This window comes from Apteryx rowi, unplaced genomic scaffold (assembly GCF_003343035.1).
Source record: "Apteryx rowi isolate R43461 unplaced genomic scaffold, aptRow1 scaffold_13, whole genome shotgun sequence".
In the NCBI taxonomy this organism is placed as follows: domain Eukaryota; kingdom Metazoa; phylum Chordata; class Aves; order Apterygiformes; family Apterygidae; genus Apteryx; species Apteryx rowi.
This window is the reverse complement of record NW_020447530.1, coordinates 5,719,796-5,745,179: the sequence shown is the minus strand read 5'-3', so window position 1 is coordinate 5,745,179 and position 25,384 is coordinate 5,719,796. Positions and strand designations below refer to the sequence as shown.

General features: G+C 38.6%; 1 protein-coding gene across 3 annotated transcripts; it reads right to left on the bottom strand.

Moving 5' to 3' along the window:
- Positions 1–3,247: 3,247 nt before the first annotated feature.
- NAA30 (N(alpha)-acetyltransferase 30, NatC catalytic subunit) lies at positions 3,248–25,374 on the bottom strand. Of its 3 annotated transcripts, XR_003251955.1 has the most exons (5): positions 24,382–25,374; positions 16,713–16,836; positions 15,175–15,276; positions 14,556–14,611; positions 6,535–6,571 (listed from the first exon to the last, which is right to left on the bottom strand). XR_003251955.1 is itself a non-coding variant. In XM_026056103.1 (4 exons), exons 1-4 carry the CDS (start codon positions 25,309–25,311, stop codon positions 6,434–6,436), a joined length of 1,248 nt encoding a protein of 415 aa, XP_025911888.1. In that variant the 5' UTR covers positions 25,312–25,369; the 3' UTR covers positions 3,248–6,433. The 3 variants fall into 3 exon arrangements, 2 of the variants coding, with proteins under 2 accessions (XP_025911888.1, XP_025911889.1); XM_026056103.1 differs by lacking the exon at positions 15,175–15,276 and having other exon boundaries at positions 3,248–6,571; positions 24,382–25,369; XM_026056104.1 differs by lacking the exons at positions 14,556–14,611; positions 15,175–15,276; positions 16,713–16,836 and having other exon boundaries at positions 3,248–6,571.
- Positions 25,375–25,384: the final 10 nt, after the last annotated feature.

Below are 25,384 nucleotides of genomic sequence, written 5' to 3'. Positions count from 1 at the left end.
AGGCATTTTATCACCGGGCTAAAAGAGTTTTGGCCCCCTCCTATGTAATGCCAGTAATAACTTTAGCTTTGCATAAAATTATCTTACCTTCGCAAAGCTGCTCAGGCACTAACTTTTTCAAACTTCTTCCTTAGTGGTATTTTACCACATGGGAGTTGCTATGGATCTCACCCATTGCTTCTTTTTTGGTTGTAACTTACCACAGACTGAAACAAGAAAGTAGAAAACAGTTACTATTCAGCTGCCATATTACGTATTTAGCTGCTACCTCCTCTTTATCCATTTCTCCCACCCACCAGCACATGGAAAGAAGTATTCTCTTTAACCGAAACAATTTGTCCCATTTTTACACCCTCCCCCCCCTTTTTTTTTTGAACATGAGGCTTCTAGCAATAATGGGAAAAAGGTTTTCTGAACTTTCTGATGGACATAGACATTTTGAACAATGTCTTTTGTTAGTTTTTGGTTCCAGGGTTTTGATTGCTGGAGAGTTTCTGAGGCCCAGGATGGAATTTCTAGTTGATGCAAAGCTGGACTTTAATTCCTCATCTCCCACCTGGAATTAAGTTTTCCAGCAATCTCGCAAGGCAGCAACTAAAAATTCTGGGGATCGTTCATTCTCTATCCCTGCTTAAAAGGAAGCCAAATACTGAGACTTAACACAATCTGAATTTGTGTTTTTTTTCTTAGGTACCTTCAAATTTCTGACAAAGTTTTACTGAAACTTTTCAGTACGTTTTTTGCTCTACTCAGGTCTCTTTAAATCAGGAAAACCTATCATTTCCTGCTCATAATCACCTAAATTCRGAGCTTTCAGCCTAAGGCCTATGGGCAATGCAAATATATATCATAAAAGCATGCAGTGACCTACCTGCCCTCCAGGTTTGGCAGAGGACTGCGCAGACCGTAAATCGTAAGGGGATTTGATCTTTTTCCTATTTTATCTAGCTGAGAAAAGATCAATACTGATTGCTGGCGGACAGGCAGAGGGGATGTTTCTTTTATTTGGCGGTGTTTTCTAAACGGTAGCAGATGTTCAGTGAATGAAGTAAGAAAACAAATGTACTTCAGCACTGTATCACGCCAAATGGGATCCTAGCAAGGTGCAAAAACTGAGCATCGCTTCAGGCACATATAAGGCACAAAGTCCTAGGTCAGAAAGTGCTTCTTAGTTCATAACAGGGTATCACGCTCATCTCTCCGACTGGCTGTAAAGGAGGAAAGACACCCAGGTAGGAAAGTGCACAGAAAACTCATTATCCCCAAGGCAGCTTTCCTGGCACTATATTAGAGCAAAGGAACATTACCGAACACAAGAGCTGCTTGTCCTACAGAGCCCCAGATCCAAAGTCAACGTACCAAGAACCTTTTCACTCTTAAATCCTTGCAAAGATGGAAAACAGCCCCAGTGAGCCTGCCAGTTTCTCTTTCTGTGGGACCATGACTCTATCCTATTTTGCTACTGAACGGGCTCTCATGCAGCACTGACACTGGCTCAAAGCAAGCGTCCATCCAGTCTGGTGTATCATCTCCAATATCGGTCATGAAATGGGGATGCAAGAAGAATTGCCCAAGGGAGATGCCTCAGGAAGTGGAAGAACAGGGCAAGTATACACCCTGGGTGATACTTCACCCAGGAGTCTCCCAGCTGTTGAGGATTTTCAACTCTGAGAGTTTCCTGAACTTCCTATGGTCTGTTCACTTAGTACCTCTCAATAGATCTCTTTCCAGTATGCATTCAGTCTCTCCTTGAAGCCACGTAAASCGTATGTGCCCACAACTTCCTCTGAAAGGCACTTCCACACATGCCTCAGGCTCACACAGACCTTCTTGAAGAGGGACTGTCCTCCTCTGGAGGGCAACCAGTTTAAAAGATCAGTGCCTTGTCTATTCTAGTCTCCTCTGAATTTCAGGCTTTTTACCTCACCCTTGAGCCTTAATGAGGAAGAGCAATGACCAAGAGTAAAGACTAGCCACAGTCCAGTCTTCCCCATAGGAAGACAGATAGCAATAGGAGAACTCAGCATCCATCCCAAAGCCCTCTGTGCAGACCGAGGGACATTCCCCTATCCCCTGTACAAGTCGGAGCTCAGGATCCTTCTACACTGTATATTTAAAGAAGTCACAGAGTTTAAAGTGTGCACGGGTGGGCAACATAAAACACTCACTCCTAAAAATGTTAGTGAACTAGTATGAGTATTAGAAGTTCTTGTATAATCTAAACTAATGACTAAAAGACTTCTTATAGTTTCACATTATTAGAAACATTGTGCTTATTCAAATTTGTTTTAGCCCACGTACCTTACCCGTGTATACTAGGTTTATAAATACATTGCAGTGTAAGACAAATAGTTTAACCCACATCTTGCATAGAATTCAAGATATGGGGGAATTTGAGGAGCAAAAACACAGCAGGGCTGTTTGCTGCTGTGTTTTATAACTAGGTACGGAGTTATACGTAACATCCAGCAGCCAATTCCTAAGGAAAGAAAGCTGGAAAGAAATTCCCATTTACATCCAACAGTTCCTGCTGTTAGGACAAAGAGAAGGAAACATATTCAGTGCTTAGAAAAAGTGATGAAACATCTGTGAAGCCTTACTTCATGATAGACTAGTATTCAAACAGCCTAGCTGTAATGAATCAGAAGAGAAGTTGGAAGAACAGAAGACTTCAAGCTGCTGTCAGGTGCTCAGCAATTTCTCGTAGATATGTTAGCTGCAACTGTCATACATCCACACACCTCTTACAAGCATGGTGCCAAACATGCACAACACTTGCTGACAAATTCTTAGAAAGTTTTAGGGGCCTAAATGTAATTGCAGATGGAATAAAGCACAAAGGATTTTCAAAACCCACAGGCTCCTGCATACGCTTTTAAGAGAGATTGTTCGAATCTTTGCAAGGGCTACAAACCATTCTTAATTCCTGCTTGTTTCATTAGAAATAAGAAAATCCTCACCTTCCATGAAAGCCCAGACTGACTACATTAGTCAAAACTTAATACACATGGGAAAAAAAGGATGCATTTTAGTTCAGTTATGAAACTGAAATTCATACAAATGCTATTCAAGAGGATTCTAACAGAGGCATGGAAATTAAATCAAATAGTGATACGAAAAAATAATGTTTACAATTTTCTCATACAAAATTTTCCCACCATTTCTCTCTTAAGAATCATAAGTGTGTATTCATACATTTTGTAGACAAAGCAAAACGATCATTAGAACATTTCCATTCAAAAAGGAAATAGATAAACAACTTAACCATTTATTTGACTGCATTGTATTTAGACAGCTTGTACATTTCATAACCCCACTGTTTTTGTTCTCATCAAAAAGGATCAAGGGACAGCAGAATATAACAACCCACTCCAAACAGCAGTCCAGTATTTTCAGATACACTTGATATTTTCATAGATGCCCATCTGATACCTGAACTCCAACACAGTTTGTTATGTTTATACAAGACCTGAAAATTTTTTAACATAGCACTCGCTTTTAGCAACATCTTGTGCCCCGAGAAATAGTTTGTCGTGTACTATGCAATGCCAATTAGGTTATGCCTACTTTTCTTGACTGTGATGAACCTGGATCATTTTCTTAAAGAAAAAAAAAAAGAAAAACAATATAATGCAAACATCCATTCTGACATGTCAGCCAATAGCAATATTTGGGCAAAGTTAAACATAAAAGTAATCAACTCCTTAGTTAGATTTGTCAATGCAAAAGAGGTGAGGGAGAGAGGGCTGTGTTTTAGCAACAGGCATGAGAAATAACCAACTAAACTTTTCTTTGCTAGATTTCATTTGAAAACCTATTTTCATTTCTTAGCAAAATTTGTAACTTCCCAACCTGACACCCAATCCCAAGCAACACAGAGAATAAATCTGTTTTAATACAAACCAACACATACAGCTTCAGTATCTTCTGTAGTGAACTGTGTGTTACACAGCAGCAATATTAGAACCTTTCAGGCAATATGCTCTTTGAAAAGAAATGTGCACCTATTTTGCGCAGTATTTTCAAAATTTGCATGGCGAGAATTGCTTCTTACAACAAACAAACAGAATTGTATTTGAAATTTGCTCCACAGTGATATTTTTTGGCGTTGCCTTTGTGAAAAATGATTYGGGCTAGCTTCTAAGCCGGCTTTTGAATCTGAAGAAACCCACAGTTTAAATATTAACCAATAGAAAACTTGCCTGTCTGGCTTTTCAGTTTTCCAGCATCAGCAGACACACAAGACAGCCTGGTCTGGAGTTTGTGACACAAGTCCAACAGCTGTTAACAAGGGAGGAATCTTCCCTTATCTGCCTCATTAGCTCAAGCAAGCCAGAGCAGCGACCACATCCTAAGCCACTAGAACACAGACGAGAGGAGACTGGTTCTGGTTTGGGTTAGTTTCTGTTGATTTCACATTCCCAACATTTAAGTCTTAATTCTGAATGACACCTTGGGAAAATCTGCTCAGAACAACTGAGAAATCAGGCTACTCTGAACATGTTTTAGGTATGTCGCAAGGCAGCAGTGGCAGCACAGAGGTTTTAGGTTTTATTCCAAACTCCAGTATGTTCTGTGAATAGCAGACTCCAGTTTATAATGCTTTGACTCAGGTACCATTGCAAATACGTGCTTTATTTATTGAGGGGAACAAACCCCTCAAAAGCACAAACAGTGTCTGCAAGCAGAAAACATAGAAGGGCCAATGGCAATTAAAAATTTTTATTTTCAAATACAACTCGTAATTTGTACATGGTAAGAAATGCCCATCACCAYGTGAATGATTGGTCTGTGCAAAATAAGGCTATCCTTTAAATCCAGTTTTCCTGCACAGGGATTTTTTCCAAATGTTACTGGAGGTAGGGGTTTTGTTGTTTTTGTTTTTAAATGTACAGTAATTAGCAAAAAAAMCAAAATAAAACAAACCCATGACTCAAACCAAACCCTTAAAAAAAAAAACCCTAGTAAGGCAAATCTGAAGAGTACGCTCAACTACAGAAGAGCGGATTCACTGAGTTCATCCTTTTCCATAGATTACATAGGTTCTTCCACAAGTCAACTAATACCTTTTTTTCAAAGTGAAAAAACAACAGATTCATAGAACTGGGCTATATAATCACACTGAACAAGAAAACCTTGACAATGTAATTACTGAACAAATTGATGGGTATTGGTAAAAACCTATGTAAACCCAATTAAAAAAAAAAAGAGAGAGAGCAAGAGACAGAGAAAGGGAGAGAGACAGAATGAGAGAGAAGTCCCTTCCCTGCTGCTTTGATTTCGGAGGGAAAAAAATCCCCCAATAATTTAGCTCATGTAAGTTTAGAGAAAATGAGAGCAGCTAAAAAATGGATACAATACACCTTGAAATTTATTTCCAAGACCAAAACCCAAGGATTGAAGCATTTTAGAACACTGAAGCAAAGCAATCTGAAAAAGAATTGTTCCAACTATTTTAAAATAGCTGTTTTTCAGAGCTTCTAGCAATAATTTTGATTAAATAAAATCATACCAATTTACATTAATTTTCTACATCTTCTTTTAAAAATCCCTCACTCTTTTGAAAAAAAGTGCATCCAAAACCAGCAGCGATTTACTGGTGACATCAGGTTCTCTTTTAGCAGCTACTCAAGGTTTTCAAAATAGCTTACACTTCTTGCTGTAAGAAAAGAAGGGCCTTCCAAACCCTTGTCTGGGAGAAGTATCCAAATTATAAAAATCTGAAATAATTTATTATCAAATCCGGAATTTAAATAAAAGCAGAAATTTTCTTGCAAAGACAATCGAAGAAAGTAAAAGAATAAAAGCATGCACTCCAAACTTAGAGGTGAAGACAAATATACTTATCTATACAGGCACTGGCAGACGCAATTTAATTGTTACTGTTACTCATTGTAACACACACCCCACCCTACAATACATTTTTTTTCATTCACTAATCACTGAGGTACCAATATTTAAGAATGGAAAATTCAATATTGAAAAATAAAACCTAAAATTGAAGCCTTTTTYCCAGAAAACTATGGCAATTTTTGTATGAAATGTTAGTATACTTATAGAATTTTACAATCTACATTGGCTTTTTTCTGGAACCAAAAGTTGTGTTCCAAGTACAGGTTCTTTGATAAAATGTTCACTGTGTATGTAATACAGTCAGTAGACTTGCAAATGAATGAACATATCTTGGCTATCAACTGGCACATCTTGCTGGTACCAAAAGAACTCGAAGTTTGAAACAATCTGTTTTAATTCTGAACAAATGCGCCATGCCAAAGTGCAACAAATATGTGCGACACTCAATGAGACACTGACAGATAAGAGCTGCATGGAAATTACTAAGTCCACCTGCAAAGCAATTTTGTACAAATTGCATTGCATGCAAAGGACAACTCTGCGCTGTTGGGAAGTCAGTTGCTTGATGTGATGGTTTCTTTTAACGCAGCCATAGTTTAAGACGCAGTGCATCAACTCCATTTAAATAGTATCTGAACAGCCTCTTGTCTCGCACAAAACCAAGGTTTTCATAAAGTTTCAAAGCAGACTTATTTGTGATTTCTGTTTCCAAAACAACCTTTAAGAAAGAAAAAAAAAAGACAGAACATATCATATTAGCAGTTGTGTATTTTTCAGATTACATGACTACTGAACAAACTGTAAAGTTTTTATTTAAAGGTACACTTACTCGCCATGAATGGAATTAAKTTTTCCATGTCCTGGCTTGTTCAAGACACCCCCCTTGACACCCACATTTAAAAATACAATTTAGCAGTTATTCAACAATAGTACTTGTAAGCAAGTTTCACCCGTATCGAGATTTTAGCTATTTGCTGTAAATGCTTTTTCAACTAATTACCTAATAGCTAAAATTAAAAAAAAARAGCAACCAAACAACTCAGCATCCAAGTCATAAAGCACATCATCAATTTTGAGTGCACAACTGAACTTCCTTGCACCACAAGAAATTAGCAGAAAATTGGTTTTGCTTCGTCACTGACTAACTTTTTCCTTCATAATTTGACAGATTTAGACCTAGACACAAACTTCGGCATTCTGTGACTAGCTGTCGCAAGAAATGTTCATAGCATTTGTGCTCCACAGAAGTAACCCAAACTCAGATCAGAGCGCATGTTATGTAGATCCCAGACTCAAAGTCCCACACTGGGCTCCTTGGGTGGCACACACCAGGCTTTCACAGACAAGGGATATGCCTCATCTGTGAGAGATTATGAACAGCAAAGGAGCTGCAAAACACACCTGCCCAAGAAATAGTTTATTATGGTGAGGAAGAAAAGGGCGTATAATTAAAGTAATGCGCTGGTTTAAGAAGATTAAAAAGTGTTGGCATTTATTGCTCTCAGCTAGTCTTGCACAAGCTAGGAAGAAAGAGCAGCTAGCAGCTTTTTCCCATTTTCTCCCTGTGTTGATAAGACCCCAACGGCAGGAAGACCCGTCATGAACAGCTCAGACTAAACCCAAGTGTCATCCAAGTTAAGCAAGGGGTCAAAAGTGCCCCAGAAGTCTGAAGTATAGGCAAGAAAATTACACTGGCATTAACAAGGAATATAAAACTGCCGAAATACACCTCTGAGCAGCTTTTTCTCTTTTCTCCAAATGCACTGAAGTCCAGCATATGTGGTGAGCCATCTACCCATTCCAAGGGATAGAAACTGTTTTGTCTAGTACTGTCCAACTCATATTTAAGGATTTTGCTATTAAAGACAGATCATGGTTACTCAAGAACACAGGATGAACTAATAAGCTGACAAGACTACATATAATTCCATGACCATGGACATTTACATATTAAACAAGAGCTGATGAACAGCGTAGAAAGACCATATAACAAAACCACAACCTATGTAATTTCTACAGCCATCAATGGCTATTTCTAAACTATTATTTGATATGCACTGTGTATAGTTAGAACCATCTACATCAAAATCCCTAAATCAAAAAAACACCCCCAAACCCCCAAAAAACCCATCTACCTCACCCTCAAAACCCAGGACTCCTTTCTCTTCCAACAAAAAGCAGCAAAACTGGAAAAAAATCAGGAATAAAAATATTAGCTTCTATTAGCCAATCTACCTTACGGGGTCCRTGGCCCCCACAGCCTCCAGGCATGTATTTCCATTCCCCCTCGCCTGTTTTGCCAGCTCACTAGGCTTGTTGCTGAGCCACTTCAAAAAGCAACCTGGGTAGAAAGCTACCGATTTTTCTTTCCATCGGGTTTATTTTCTGCAGTCTGAGGAGTGGCTAAGCCAGCATAAGAGAGGGAAGCAGCCAGCAGTTAGACTGGTTACCTTCAGTAAGATTTAACTATCCATTCAATGTATATATTTGACCATTACTCAAGTTTCAAGCCACTCTGACCACATTCCAGTGGAGAACTCCGCCTGAGCTTCTCAACATACAAATGTAAAAAGGGCTAACAACTCAACAGACAACGCACACTAGGGAAAAATAAAACTTGAAGTAATTTGTTTTTCTAAAAGGCACTAGAAGTCACACATTAAAATATTAATAGYCAGAGTTCTTAAATTACAGCAGGTCAGTCTGCTGTACCTACTCTTGAGACAACCTAATTCAATTCTTAGTCTTATGGGAAGAATTAGAGATTGAATTTCTTTTCTTAAACATATGCTGGCACCTTACTGGAATACTATTATCAGGTCCTGTGACTTGATCAATTACTCTTAACATTTTAAAATCAACTAAAAGGAGTAAATATCAATTTATAACCAATTATGGAAGTGCAATAGTTTTCCTGAACTGTTTGTTATCTTCTATATAATTATGCAAGCTGTACAACTTTTTAATTTGAATTAAAACAAAGCATTATGCCAATCAGGAAATCTGACCCATGGACGAACTACAGTGCAGGAGACTTACTTGAACTCTGGCTACAAACAGCATTCACTCTCATAAATGTTTAGTAACCTGGTAGAGTGATATAACACGTCTGCATCCAACTGCAAGCACACCTTGCAATGCTAAGAGGTGTCCAACACTGCAGATCACTGAATTTAAGGGAGTGGTTAAATGTTGAAATTCAGGTTTGTTGGAATCCCAGTACTTCAGTAAATGCTCATCTTGAAAGCTAATGAAATAGATGCGCTCTGGTATTTCTCAGAGAGAAAGACTTAGCACAATGATAAATAATTCCCTGACCTAAACATACTGCGCATCTGATCTCATAAAGGGTTAAAAACAGTGCCATACTAGAAGGAACTGAATGATCCTATAGGAATTAATTCTAGGAATGACAGAAGCTGGTTTTTTTGGTGGCTGAGAAAAGCAAAAGTAGTCTTAGCTATGCTTTTTTTTTTTTTTTTTTTAAATGATACTCATCACCAGAAGAAGAAAGACCTCAGACCCTACTATTCCAGCTGTTTTTTTATGAATAGGAAAATGGAAGCACACAGAAAAAGATTAAGTGATTAGGATATGGCCAATTCCTGGTGGACACAAAATCAGAACTCTGCTTAAACTGTGATCTAACATCAAGGTATCTCAGGACTGTCAATAACTACACAGTCTACGAAAAAGTAAGTCTGTCAATTTTGATCTTCTATTATCAATCAACTGTATTTGTGAAAAATAGGCTAGTTAACTAGAGTTAAACAGTGAGGACGGCAATTCAACCTGCTTGAATAGAGAGACTTGTAATTGAAACATATTTCTATATTTAATAAGGGAACCCAGTCTTGTTTTATCTAGGCTTCAATAGCTTGATGCTGTGAAGGATTCTCCTCTTCCTGTGTGAGGTTTTCAGTCAAGCCCCAAACCTGCAATCATTTATTTCTGGCCTATGGTCTCTTATGGTAAATTTTGTTGTATAAATATGCCTGTTAAATCCTCTAATAACAAAATTACATCCTCCCCTGCAGACCAGCAAAGATCTGATTGGATTTAACAGCACTGTCTGCAAAAGTTGTAACCTTCCGAAAGCTGTATTTCCTCTTACATCCACAATTTCATAAGCCTAACATTTATCTCGAGTATCTTTAATTTTAATTGATTTTTTAGAAGCAAGGAATCTTTTTCTATAGTAAGAGCAAAATGCAATGTTTCCTGTTATGTTCTCATACGTACCTAGAATTTATTCATAAATTGGAAAGGGGAAAAAAAAAATAAGAGGACAAGCTTTCTTGCTTCTTCAAACTTTGAACAAACTCAAGTTTAAAAACCAAGTCATGGAATAGAGCCAAATTAAATAAACAAATGAAGAAAACGTTCTTTCAGCACTCACAGAACAGGTTGTTATTCTTACAAATACGTTTGGCAGATCAACAGAATCAAGTTACAGGTGCTTGTCCAGTATCTTTAATTAGTTTAACAGTTTGAAGTTTTAAAGATAGCACCTGAAATAGTGCTTAATATATTATCTGTAGATTAAGAAAAAATTAAGATGTCAATTGTTTGATAATTTTAAATAGGATTGTATAAAATTAATGCATGTAATTTAAAAAATGTGGTACTGAATTAAAATGACACACCTACTAGCCTTGTCAAAAAAAAGACCAACTTCATTTTTAACATGTCRTAGCTATAATCCCTCATGAACACTTTAAAGTTTCAATAGAAATTCCCATAAGCAGCTGCGATTCCTTTTCACATTCTGCATTTTGCTTTAAACACTCTTATCATTTGCACTTAAAGTCTTCTTCTGATCAGTTAGCAGTTACATGGCATTGCAGTGATGTGATGGGTGGTGCTGAAGAACGGCATAGCAGACTACTTAAACAGTCACGTTACAGATGGGAACCTACATGAACAATCCTACGTGATTTCATTGATCCTACATGAACAACAAACAATCCTGCTTTTCTGAGTTTGATTAAGGGATGTCTTAACAAGCACAATTTTTCAAAATTGCTTCTCTAAAAAGACCAAGCAAAAGTACAAGAGAGTCAGGTATCCAACTTACTGAATTTCGCACTTACTTTGCTTCCACACTTGAAAAAAATCTCTTCAAAACTTTGGAAATGAGAGAAAAGTATTCACCCTCACCTGTTTGTTTAAATACTACATCAGGACACTGCAGTAGATAGTTCACATTTACTGTGCAGTCAGGAAAACTATTCTAAATCACTGTGACCTAATGAAAGCATAGCCCAATATAACCCTGAAAGCCATCGGTTCACTATCCCAAATGTCAGACTTCATTAACATCCAAAGCCTGAGAAAACTCACCAAGGTCAAAATCGAAGATCCCTCAAGTTTTGTAACATCATATCCAGAAACTCCAGCTTAAAGCATGCCGTTGAGTACTTTCTTTAGGCTTGAAGGTTATTTCCAGTTCAACCACCCACCCCAAATGTCAGATTGCCCCCTCCTCTCTCTTCTAATATAGCCCACGACCACCTCCAGGCCCGTCGCCTCCCCTCCACACTGATTCCATYCCAGCTAATTCACCTCTTCCCTTACACTCCCCCTCCCAAATTCCTCAAGCCAGGAAGCAACCCCTGGCTGGCAGAATTTTGCCTCTCAGCTTTGAAGCATGGCACATAACATAAGCCACCTCACAAGCAGGTGGCTGACTGCAGAAATTCACACTGTAAATCACTTGCTCCATAGGCCTGGCTTAGTGTGTTCCCATCAAATGAGCTTAGGGGAAGAAAAAGAACAAAACAAAACCACCCCTCCACATCCCCCCCACCCYGACAAGACCTTCTTTAATCACTAAATGTTGCATCAAACTTTGAAATGCCAGCACATCACTAATGATTTTCAAGATTTTCATCTATGGTGTTGCACAAAACCTTTACTTTTCAGAACTCAGTTTTCATTCCCCAAAAGTCTAGTCTATGGTACTTTGAAAAATGTTACACTGAAATAAACACTTATCAGATTATGTGTCACAAATTATTCAGAATTGAATACATTTATTGCATCTTCCCATGATAAGATTGAAGGAAAGAGTTTCCAAGCAGCCTTCAAAAGTGTTTTAACTACACCCACAGGTACCTATTCATGTTTTTAAATCATATTCTGAGCAAGTTTCAGAAAATAGAATATTTTTCAATCACAGCCCATTTTATTTCAAGYACCAGCATCTTGTTTCAGCCTGCTACTGATTTTATTAGAGGATGTAGAACAAAAATAACTTAAGAGCATCAGAGATAATTTAACTATCTACAAAGCTCACAGAGACAAGCTACTGCGATGCACTGCTTTGTATTTGGTCAGCTRGGCATCAATCACACCACCAGAAACTGCTCCCCCAACAACTCTTGTAAAAACTGGTGAGGGGAAGTTTGTCAGCTCTGTCAGGGAGAGCCTTAAGTAATGGGTGGCTAGGTGGATTTTTCAAACACTGATCATGACCGAAAATTTTTCTGCAGTCCACTAGGAGGTTCAAGCAGCCAACATTGCTATTGTTGTACCACATACAACTGGAAGAAGCCTAAATTTTGTGCCAAAGAATAAAAGAAAACCTGAAGACATTAGCTGTTTGGCTGCAGATAATCTATATTTATGTTGTTCTTTTTTCTGTTTATCAAATAGGTGTGGGCATGCCTCTGATGACCAGTGTAGAACATCAGAAATATACTCTGCTTGGGCTCCAAGCTCTCTGGACATATGAGGCCCCATTGCAAAATTTTAACAGTGCCAGCACAAACTAAGCTCAGGCAAAAGCCCCCAAGAAGCAGGGCATACTTAGCTCAGAATCATCATCCCACAAGCACAGTTACGCAGTTTCCAAACTGGAACATGCCTGCACCCATCCAGCGCACACTTCAAGCAGCTTGGATTGTGGTGCATTTGATTAAATAGGGATAGCACTAGTCTTTGCAAAACGCCCTACAAATGTAGTATAAGGCATTTATACAGCACCACAAACGAAAACCTATGACTAAGACTTAACGAGGTCTTAGTGAACAGTAGCCTGCCGTCCCTATCGCATTTATTTCATTTTTACAAAGACATAAAACGATAAGAGCAGCTCTTGGGCTAATGTTAAAGCAGTGGAAAAAAAAACAGGGGAGATCATTATGTGTTTACCAGTTAGATGGTTCAATTTAGAAATGAAGTTATATGAGAAGCAGTACACATATACACTTATAACAACGAGGTATTACAACTCTGGTGGCTGGGGCAGAAAAACCCAGTTCTGCTACTGACTTCCCTGATGACAGTGGGCAATTCACTTCTCTGCATCTCAGTTCTCTCATTGTAATGTTACGATAATAATACTTTGCACTATCACAACAGTGATACCATTCCTCAGTTTAATAATCTTGGATGCTTAACAATGGCAAATGAATTCAAGAACATAACAGAAAGCAATGAGGAAGAAACCCTTTTCTACATTAGTTCAAGGTAGCAAGTAGTAAAACGGATTAGGGTAAAGTGTATTATTTATGATGGTACAAGCATAAAGACAGCACAAGACAAAACAAAGAACTTAGAGAACAAGTACAGAAATATCAAATTGCACTACACTGCCCGAGTACAACATAAGTTATAGAAAAAAAGACACCAGTAAATGGAGGTATGAAGGGATCTAAAGAGAAGAATGAATATCTCAAACTACTTCCTGAAGTTTGCAAGGATTCTGCAAAAGGGATAACTCAACCAGTGGAAAAATAAACAAAGTAGAGTATATGCCAGAAGTCTTGTGACAAAAATTGTAGTTTTGCACAAAAAACTTCACCACACCATAGTATGATAATTGAGGGAGCAACTGAAACAGGAAAACAAAGAGATCAAAGGATAACTAAGTATAACACATTGAAATGACACTATTCATTTATCAGGAAGAAGTTAACAATTCCATTGTACCAAGCAGATGAAAGAGTTAAAGGAATAGATAACTGGATTAAGGAGAATGGATGTAGGGAGAGTTTCTCACAAGTTAAATGTGGCACATTAAGACAGTTGGTTGCTTCATATGTATTTGCCCCCTGCGCCCCCCCCCCCCCAAAAAAAAAAAAAAGTAGGGAATGTAATGTAGTAAAAGGAAAGACTAATAATATATAAGCCAGAGAAAGTTTGCCAGTGATTCGGTCATTTTTCTTAAAAGTTTTCATTGACATGCTAAATCATTACACAGTTCTGTTAGCGCTATCTAACATGCTTATGCAGTGTCTGATGACTTGCTCTGATGATGTAATCTGATGACCTGCTGTGATAATATCATAATCTGCAGTATTACAGCACTATTCCAGTATCATCTCGTATTCTGAAAGTATGGAAGTATTACATACAACATGCAAGTTACATTGGTTCAATAGCATATTTAAAGTGGAGTCTTTGGAGGAAAACGTGCCTACTACTGAAGGCTGCTGCAGCTTCGCAAAGCAAAACAAAACCTGAAGCACTGAACTTGAACACTTACAACAAATTTAAAAAAATCCTTCTGTTTGTGCCATTTTTTTTTYTGAGGTTATCTTTTCTTTATAATAGATGAAAGAGCTGCTTACCAATGTGATTCCCACCAGAAAACCCTGTAGGACTCAAAGAAAAACCTGTAAAACGAATCTATGTATAGGAGAACACAAACCATTCACATTATATCCCGAAGAAGTTTTTGATTATAAAAATCTTACCTCATCACAATCTCCTTCAACCATAGCATAAATAGCTTTCTTAACCAAGTTTGTACCTGAAATTTAGATTTGAATATATGTCAACATAGTTGCAATGCAGAAGATGCTTATTTATACAAAACTAATATACGGGCTACCTATATGACAACACCTGGGGGAGGAGAGAAAGAAAAAAAAAACAAAAAGAATTTGCAGTCAAGTTACAGTCTCAAGTTTGAACATTAAAATCACCAGCAAAGTTACCCAGAGACTCAAGCCTGAATGCAAGATTCTTCTAATGCAAGGATATTAAAAACAGGCTTCTATGTTTAACATGGCGTTATATATAGCCTTCCAAGATGTGATTCATTCCCTTTTGTTGCATTTAAAGTCAAAATCTGTTGGCATGTACTTGAAGGACATTCATCTTCCAAGGGAATTTCCTCTTACTAAAACAAATACTTCTATTAGTAACAGAACTTATGAAACCACTTTTCTTGTGGCTCCCTCCCATTTGGTTTTGCTGGTATCTAATACTATGGTTGAAGCCCATCCCTTCCCCTCAGTCGAGCATTAATTTAATTTTTTATCATTATTTTTCATCCATTTCACAACAGATCTATGAACGTAATATCCCTACCTGTCTGTAGAATTGGGGTGAAATTGAAAGTTGATTTCAAAGTTATTAGTGGAAAAAACTGCTGTTCAGTGAAATTGCATAAATCTCACTTCCATAAGAAGGCTAAGGAAAAGGAAAAAAAACCCCAAGGAATCTAGAGATTGTTTTAAAGAATTCTCAAAATTTTAATCAATTAAGATTTTATTTGAACATATGACAAAACCGTACTGTATATAAAACAAATCTTCAGATTAACACCATACTTTAAAGAGCAAGGTAGTGAAAGCAGGGGAAAAAGTCAACATTTATATAATGTTAAAGTAAGCAAAACTTTAAATATAAATTCTATTTATATAATTCTAAAATGATGAATTGACTAGAGGGAGAAACCTTGCAGAGATCTTCACAAGAACAGCATTTGTTCTTATTTACTTATGAATCCAAGCACCTGCAATTAAATTATGGCAGGCTCCTTCATGACTCAGCTAAAGGGAAAGGAGAGCGCTATTTCTCTGCATCATCTTCCCTCTGCTCCACTAGCAAAATCTCAAATGGCTTCTGAATTGTATTGAAGAAAAAATATTCCCACATGCTTGACAAGTCATGATAATACTTAGTGCTACTAGTTTATTTATTTATTTGTTTATTTTGAAGAGGAGAACAGACACATTGGTAGCATTCTGTAACATATCCCCTTATTTTTCCATTGCAAGTCATTTTCTGTCTTTAATCACCGAGTAAGAGCTCTTCAGCGTGAATGAGTGGTGAAGCACATTTCTGGCCTTTAAAGCTGACATTTACATTTTAAGTTAAAATATATACATTAGAAAATGAAGGAAACTTCACAATAACCAACTCAAAAGAATAAAGTTCTGTAAAAACAGATCTTTAATCAAGCCAAAGATAACTGCGGTTGGAAGGAAAAAAAAACAACAAAAAAAAAMCCAAAAAACCCCACACTCTTCATCAGGCAAAACTGATTAACAAGGGAGAGCAAACCACCTKCCAAGAACAGCTTCCTTCACCATGTAACTTCTGAGTAAAACAGATCTCAGTTTTGGTCATTCAAGAATTAATACACAACTGTTTTTTGCAAGTTTTAATACAGCAATGAGCTATGTATATCTTCCTTACGGGCAATATATGCATAACTGACAGGGAGAAGCCAGAGGATAAATTCACTGAAAATAAATGGCCTGAACACCTCATGGAATTAAAATGATGAGGGCACACATAAAGATGCAAAATAATTCCTATACTTATTCGGCATTGATAATTTGCAGAGGTAAGGGGCTGCTGATTGCCTTTCTTTTCATCCTTATCATATCCCAGATGTAAATCTGACAGGGCATGGACATCCCAGGTTATTTTAATTAAAAATCAAACCAAAGAAACCCACCACGCTGGGGAACACGCATCAGAGATTAAGGCAGGGATGACAGGGAGTGACAACAGACAAACCATCATATTTAGCAGTCCATTTTTGCTTAAATCTTTATGACAGTTACCCCGACAAACTATAGGATTTCTAAGTTTAAAAAAAAAAAATCTATTCTTACCAATTCCTTTTCTTCTGTATTTGGAATCCACTGCTAACATGGCTATATAACCTCTGCGGAACATCTTTTTGTGCATATCCAGCTTGCAGACGATGGCACCTACACACTCCTCACCTACCATGGCCTTAAAGACAAACATATATGCATGCATTCTCAGTTTTTGATTTACAATGCTACCCCAAAAAAAATACACCAGTGCATTTTAAATGAGACATCCACACAAACCTGCCTGTGCAAAGCTATAAAAAAAGACTACATAAGTTTTAAATGCATCTCCAAAATACAAATAAGATTAAAGTTCTTATTCCTGTATTATTTTCAAATAAAGTTACAATCTGTTGAAAAACAGTAAGTTGTCCTTTACAGAATCACAGYACTATTCCATGAAGTTTAAAGGCAAGAACATGTGGTTGGGGGTGGGGGAAGGAGGAAACAGGTTAAGGCATAAACCATATTCTTTCATGTGGGCTGCTAAAAAGTCCATTTCTGTTTTATAATGATCTCAATTTTCATGTACAAGGGCTGTAGCAGACAACATGCTTAATTTGGCCTGGTGTTAATGTCAAGCCCATAATGGGTCAGAGTAAAATGCCTTTACACTTAGTCTTTGGAAACTGTCACTTTTAGCCAGATAATACCCAAAAGCACAAACAAAAAAGCACATAGTTTCACACATTTGGACTGTTCAGAGATTTCAGTTAAGAGCCATCCATTTGATAGTTAATCCCAATGATATTGTCACAAGAAATACAGTCAAGGAGACTAAATTATTCTGAAACATTAAAACAAACAGAACAAAACAAAAACCCTCCCCAAACACTTATCAAACCACTTGCATAACGGCTAACTGTGTTTGCCCAAAATTTTACCATGAAATAAACTGGAGAAAGAGCAGAGGAATAACCAAATCATATGTTAACTCAAGGATTAGGCAGCAAGAGAGATTAATGACATTATAACCTGCAGCAGTAAAGTGAATAATGCTGCAAAAAGAGGTTAGTGTCCAAGGAGAGTATGAACCACTGTTCATTCAGGGAAAGACAGAGATAAAGAAGCAGCTCACAGTTGTATGCATGGTATATAAATGGATCCGCAGAACTCTGAACGAGACCTGTATGTGCAGGGGGAACCAGCCTTCAGCTCACGTGTAGCTGCTAAACTGGAACCAGAGCACATGACTGGCACAAGCATGTGCTGGCACAAGCTCTTCTGGATAACCCAAATTCACAGCAGTAAGATATGTCCARCCAAAAAGGACTTGCCAAAGCCACTGTTAGCAGCCTCACCGAGGCCCACCTGTGCACCATTCCCAGTGCTTGCTTCTCCAAAGCCTACGGTACCTGCAACAATTTATAGATTTCTGCATGCAGCTTGTAGGATAAGAAGGTCCACCCTTACTCTGTGGGCAGAAGACTCATTTAAACAGATTATGTTGCAGGCACAGACCCAGAGGTTTTTTTGCCCCAAGACAATTGCCCCCAATCGAATAGCACCTCCTTCTGAACGGTGGTTATTAGCCGAGTTAGTTCTCAGCCAGGAGCCCCAACCAAAGGTGAAATGAAGCAGCCCAAAATGAATGAGCTGCAGTTTCAAAGCACTGAGATATAGTGTGAGCCCAAAATAATTTCTAATAGAGTCTAAGCTCACCATGCAAGTATAATTATAGCTAAGTCTTTATTTGTCAGGAAGACAAACTTTTCTAACAGTATTCAAGAACTCTGAACAATCTAAACAAGTGGTTTCCAAAAAAACAAAAAACAAAGCATGATCTAAGTGGACTGAAATACACAGCCTCTAAGCAGTTTGTTTGTCCTAAAACACACAGTTTATTTCAAAGGAAAAAAAAAAAGCTGTAGTTATACTAAAACTGTGTATGTAAAGTGTCAGCTCAAGGCAAATTTTGTATCTCAGCTCAGACCTGAGAAAAACAGGGAGTTAAATAAAGAGTCAGACAGACTGTTCATAACACTGCTATAATTATGCAGAGTACCTAGATGTAATCTTACACCTCGCTTAAAAAAGGAGCACACCAAACTAACATGTTATAGTTATGCTTTGCCCTGAAGTGAACACGTGCAAATTGTTGATCATAACAGTCATGCAGAGAATTCTTAGATATATTTTTACACACTTCGAGAGTGGGGACATTCCAGTCATTATAGATCTGTGTTTTTTCTTGGTTAACACAGTTTTAAAAGAGCTATTTTCATGAATCATGTATTTAAAACACTAAACGAGCAGCACAGAATTTTTGTTTCAGTGATCAAAGTAAATACTCACTGATTTTGTGGCTGTTGCCAGATAGTTGCACAAAGTATCACTTTGTTACCAGTTCCCRGAACACTTAGGAATCTATTTCTCCGTCTTTAGGCAGGTAGGTCTGCCTGTTAACCTATGGATGTTCCACTTACATAGGGAGTGCAGCATCTGTCCCTTAATCTGAGTTCTTCTTTTCCCTTTCCTCTCCCCTTCTCTCCAACTTCATCTAAAGCTGAAAATGAACCTAAAATGTAATGTAAAACTGGATAATTCCTTGAGGAAGGTTAAACAGCCTAAATAAAAAGGCACTGTAGTAGGAAATGGGGGGAGGGGAGAGAAAAAGTAGTTCCCATATAACATCATTTATGAAGAGACGATTATGGGCCAAATTCTCTTTTCAAGTACATGAGAGTACTTCTAAACACAGAAATTTCTACAGACAGAATTTGGCCCAAGTTACTGAGTATTACGTATTATAAGCACGGTGGAGTATTTAAGGTTTACTTCAAGTCTAAGTTCTTAGCAGAATTAACATACTTGAATTAAAATTCAGTATTTGCATTACTTGGTTCTTATGCATATGTTTAAATGTTTAAAACAGACTAGGTATCTTCATACTGCAACCATGCATTACTAAAGAGTCAGCACAAAAACTTCTATGCATCAGCAAGAACATTACCTTTCAAAAAAAAAAATAAAACAATTAGCATTCATTTCGTTAGCAAAGATGGCATTAAAATTGGTGGCCACAGGCTAGCTATGCATTTCACACTCCTGTCATATTTGTTCTCATTTAAAGAAAATTAAAACAACCCAGCTAGCCCCTACAGGAGAAATATTTTGTGAATCAAATGCAGTAGGACCTGTACTCCTACAATACAGCTCCACTCACACGTGCACCAAAATCTGTTCTAAAGTATCACAGAAAGAGACCTGTAGGAATCCTTTGGTTTACATTTATTGATCATGTTACTGAATGACATCAGAGGATACATTTAGGCTACAACCATTAGCCTAAAGTCTGGCAGTAAAGTCAGATCTGTACAACAGCAGGCAAATCACTAAGTCACTACTTCCGTTTCCAGTCCACGAAACTGGACACTACTAATTTCTTCCTGGGCAAGGGCAGGGTCAGAATAACTACATTAGCAGTTGTTAAATACTCAGGTGCTAGAATGAGTAGTTTTCACAAAGCCTCTGACAGTGAGAAGTAGCAGAGCAAGCCTCTCTCTGAAACTGCGATCATTCTTAAGAGGAAACTGGAATACACAGAGGAGTTGCAGCAGTTTGCAAACTGGGAATGGATGTTACAGAATTTATTCCTAGCTCTGCCATGAGGCTCTTATAACTTTCTGGCAGTTTCCTCACTGCTCTGGTTCTTCTTTTATGCACCAAGTTCTTCGCAACTGAAAAACAGAGATGTCTTACAAGGCTTAATTTCTACATGAAGGACGCTGAGAGTCTTGAATAAAATCCAATTAAGAAAAAAGAAAAAAAATAAGTATTAGTAGAAAACAAGATCTTAACTGCAGTGATTTAGGATTTACAACACATCTAAGACCACTTACATGGAATTAATAGGTTATTTTTAAACTTGTCAAAGTTTAAATTATAATCACTACTATTACTAGTGGCAAAGTTAAGAACCCAATAAAAGCACAGATTTTGCAGATTTTTCTTAAAAGGGAGCTCAGCAGTGCAGTATGGCAAGTTACAAGAGAGGCTATAACACTCGACTAGAACTCTTTTTACTTTTATTACATCCTGTCCTACCCAAACTTCAGAACAGAGCAAGGTTTTCCAAGCTCACCTCTTCCAGACTAATGTATTTTGAAAACAATTTTCCAAATATTTACTATACTAGTTCTAAGTGGAAGGAGTTTTATAACTTTAACCGTGCTAGGACTAGAAGGTACAAAAAGACTTTGAAAGGAATCTACAACTTTGAATATGTGTTTACAATCAATATGTGAACAAAGCTGTTGCGCTGTTTAAACACGTTTCACATGAAACAGAAAGCTTTGCTCTGTCATTTTTTGAGTGACAAGCAGTCATAATACTTCATTTGAAGAGAAATTGGGCTGTCAGAGTTCCTGGGAACAAATAAAAAGCAARAGCTTACAGAGCACCTAGCACATGGCTAGCACATGGTGGGAACCTGCTCTTCCAAAGACAGATGAAATCCAAGTTTAAGCAGACAGTTGGAGTTTATGAAGCAGCAGCTTATTACCTTGCAACAGCCCAGTTAGTAATGCTGCAATATCAGAACTGATCATCAAATATTTTCAACTTGTTACCTTGAAAGTCAGGAAGACAGTTTTACAGATGAATCTGATGTTAGAATGAATGTTTTTTGAAGAATCCTAATACCTGCAGTTCCTTTTAAAGTGGAATATGAATTTGTTTTTCAGGCACACAGGAAGTAGTCTGATAGAGCAAAACCAGGCTAGTGACTAGAGTTGGTCCTATGCCTTCTCTCTAGCTGTGCATTCTCACCTCTTCGGTTGCACTAACACTGGCATTTGTGTGATCCCACTATGAATATGCTTGGAGAGCTAAACCAACAGAAAGCTGACCCTAAAACATACACACACATGTGCGTGTCTGTATATATATACAGGTGTATATATAAGTACAAGTGTGTGTGTGTGTTCCTGACCGTTACTTTACTTTTTTGGGGGTAGTGGGTGCAGCTAGCTTAGCTTCCCAAATCAGATAAACACGAAGGCTTACACAAGGGAAGAGGAGGCAGCTGACAGGAAAGGAAGAACAAGACTTCTTTTGGTTGCACTAGCCATTAGCATGACCCTACACTTTGGGAAGGCCAAACCAAAACTCCTTAAATTTCAAATCTGCTAGATCATCATCCACAGGAATAGTGTTAATAATGCCCCCAGGAAAAAGTTCRGCACTGTCAGGTATCCAAAATGCTACACAGGAAAATTATGGTGTTTAAGATGGTTTACTGAATACATCAGCATGGGACAATTACTGATCATTTAAGGAAAACTTACATCCTGTCTTCAAATTTAGATGGAGTTAGTACTTTCCCCTTACACTGATGAGAAGGTGAAATGAGCACGTGCCCACGACAGTGTTATGAAGACAGTGGAGAATGCATTGAAAGACTTCACTGAAGTTCACCACTACCGTTTCTCAGAATTGATGGAACCCCTACAGATATTTTTTCAAATACAATCAAATTACAGTCTGACCCCCTCCCTAAAACCAATCACAACCAAAACAAAACCTCAAACCAGAAGACTGTGAGGCCATGAGGCATTAAAGGCAAATGATTTGTGAGATCAGGCACTATGTTTCTTCTCACTGTCCTGACACTGTTCTTGCTAATTGGAATATACAGTCCCTGACTGAAGGCAAAATATTTTAAGATACTTAGAGAGAGGCAGTCCAGGAATCCATTAACTGCAGGAACAAATTAATTTTCATAGAAGAGAAAGCCTTCAAGAAAACTTCTAAAAAACAAACCTCACAAATGCTAAAACCAGTCACAAAACCCATCAGTTTTGACTCAACATATCGCAAGAGTTTCAGATTATTACATATATAAAACAATTTGATAATTCCTGTAAACATTTGTAGCCACATATCCTTCTCTATACTTTTATGTGCTTTATATTGTTCTACACTTCATAAAAATGGCAAATCTGAGTAGCCTTGCAGAGTTCAAGCAAAGTTTTGTTGATTCAAGGCTATTAAAAAAAAAAAAAAAGAATCCGTCACTAAATATAAGCTTAAGAGATTTTTTCCTTGAGTGAAAACATGCTCTTTGAATGCACTTGTTTTAAAAACAAATATTAGAAATCAAATATTTTAGTGCTCTGTCAAACAACTTGCCATTGCCCTTTTCATAACAACAAAATTCTCAAGTTACTCTCTGGAAAAAAAAAAAAAGATCTAAAGMCTACAAAGATGCACTGTGATCTTGTAGCAGCCAACATTTCCTTGGCATTACCAACAATACACTTGATGCTGAAACGAGGGACATTTGTAGCTCACAAGTATTTCTTTTCAGTATGAGATTAATCACACACAGTTAGGACAGGCTCAATGCTTGAAAAATATCATTCTGCTCTGATCAGCATGCTTATAATTAATAACATAATGGTAATCATGAGTTTACACTGAACGGTGTTTTCACATAATTTTATAATTATGTTTTGCTCAACTTCCTATAATCTTACTGTATTCCCTCTTCAGGGTTTTAAAGAAGCACAGTTCTGAAAACCCTCCTATAAATCATATAAATCCTGCTATAAATTAYACCAGACCCTAAAACAAGAACAGTCAGGAAGTTTAAGGCCAGATGGATTCCATTAGCCTGACCTCCTGTACTCATATCCTATTAAAATCTTACAGAGATACTCCTGAATTGAAGGGTATCTTGGCTCTGGCCAAAGCATGTCTTTCAGAAAGGTGTCCAGCCTTGATTAAAACATCAAGAAAGAAAAATACATCATTTATCTTAACAAAGAAGTACCATACACTCCCATAAATGTTCTGTTTTGAGACATGATTTTCTCATATGAAAATTTAAACACAACTAAGGTCTCTCTATGCACTTACACCCCTCAGGCCAACTTACACTCAGTTTCATACACCCGTGGATGGATTAGCATCCTAACAGCATGCTTTTCAACTGAGATGTAAGTTCTAAAACTGCCCAGGAGTTGTTCTTCCATAAGAAGTACTAAACATTGATATAGTTTTTACRCAGTCTTTCTAAATCTTTTCAATAGCACAGTGTGAAGAATAAGAAACTAAATATGTCATTAGTACTGCAAGACAGTTTAAGCAGCATGAAAATTTCTGTACGCCACATACACTAACACAATTGTACGAAGCAATACGGTTGTAATTGTCTTTTTTAAAGTAAGCTAGCAAATCAAGAMGTCTACAAAACCTTTAACACTGTCTCTCCACATATCACTTAACATTTATATGCTAGCCATGTTGAAGTCTGTTTCAAAATCATTGTGCAAGTGTTACTAAGCWCTCATAAGACACTAATGGGCTAAATACTTTTTTTTTTTTTAATACACAAACCTAGGAACTGAGACAGAACAATAAAAATGAGCTGCCAAAGGTCACAAAAGTCAATGTCAAAACCAAGATTAGAACTTTTGAGTTTCTGGATATCCACCCTGTGTTAAAACCCTTTCACCACCACTCAAAATATCTATTCATGAATGTAGGAACTTTAGGCATATGCTTTATACAGGTACAGGTGGTGAGGGCAATTCATTACTGATAGGTACTTCCAGAAAAGCTTGTCCTTTCCCCCTACCCACAAAAAGAATATTATAAGTATTTCCACAAGTGTCACCCTTTTAATCCTCTCCTCCCCAGCCCCAAACCACTCCCAATTCCTGCCACCCCAGGCACTTACCAAAAAGCAAAGTTGTGGCCAGTTGTGGATAAAATACCTATATGTATAAATGGAGTAGGGTTCAGACAGATCTTTGGTGATCAGTCTCATGATATCGGGCATCTGCAGCTCTGACTCATATCGGACGTATCGTATCGTTAGGTCCTCCTCGGGCTGAGAGTCCGTTCCCGAGCCTTTCAAACTGCAGGCTGCTGCTAAGGACCTGGAGAGTAGCAGCAGGGACTCCTCCTCCTCTTCCTCCCCTCCTTCATCCCCCTCCTCCTGCTCTTCCTCCTCCAAGCCAGTCCCTCCTGCCAGTCCATTGCGGGCTGCACTCTTAGCAGCAGTCGTAGTTGTGGCAGCAGGCTGGCTCCTGTCCCCTGTTGCTGCTGCTGCTGGGGGAGAAGGAGGAGGAGGAGGAGAGGGTGCAGTCCTTCCCTGGGGAGGGAGGTGGTTGCTAAGGGGGGTCGAGCACGGTGCTGCGGCCGGGGGCGATGACTGCTGCTGCTGCTGTCCGGAGCCCATTGTTTTGCTGGCTCGCTTGTTCTCCAGCCCCTCGGGGGCTGCCCCGGCCTCCGAGCTGAGGATCTTGCCCTTGAGGGAGGCCCGCAGGTGCCGCAGCTCGGGGCTGATGACGCCGTTGAGCTGGTGGTTGTGGTGCGGGGGGTGGTGGTGGTGGTGGTGGAGGCGGTGCTGCTGCTGCCCCCCCTTGCCGCCGTCGCCTCCTCCTCGCTGCTGCTGCTGCTCCCGTCCGCCCGCGGGTCCCTCCTCTTCCTCCTCCTCTTCGGCCTCCTCGTCCTGGGCCCCGGTGCAGGCGGCGGCGGCAGCGGAGGAGGTGGAAGAGGAGGAGGAAGAAGCAGCCCCCCCTCCTCCTCCTCCTCCGGGGAAGGGGGAGAGCGTGTCCCCCTGCGGGGAGAGGACGCTGCTAGGCCCCGGCGGTACCTCGGCCATATCCTACGGGAGAGACCGACACAAAACCCGCCGAGGAGGCGGCCGTCAGCCGAGACGGGGAGGGCGGCGGCGG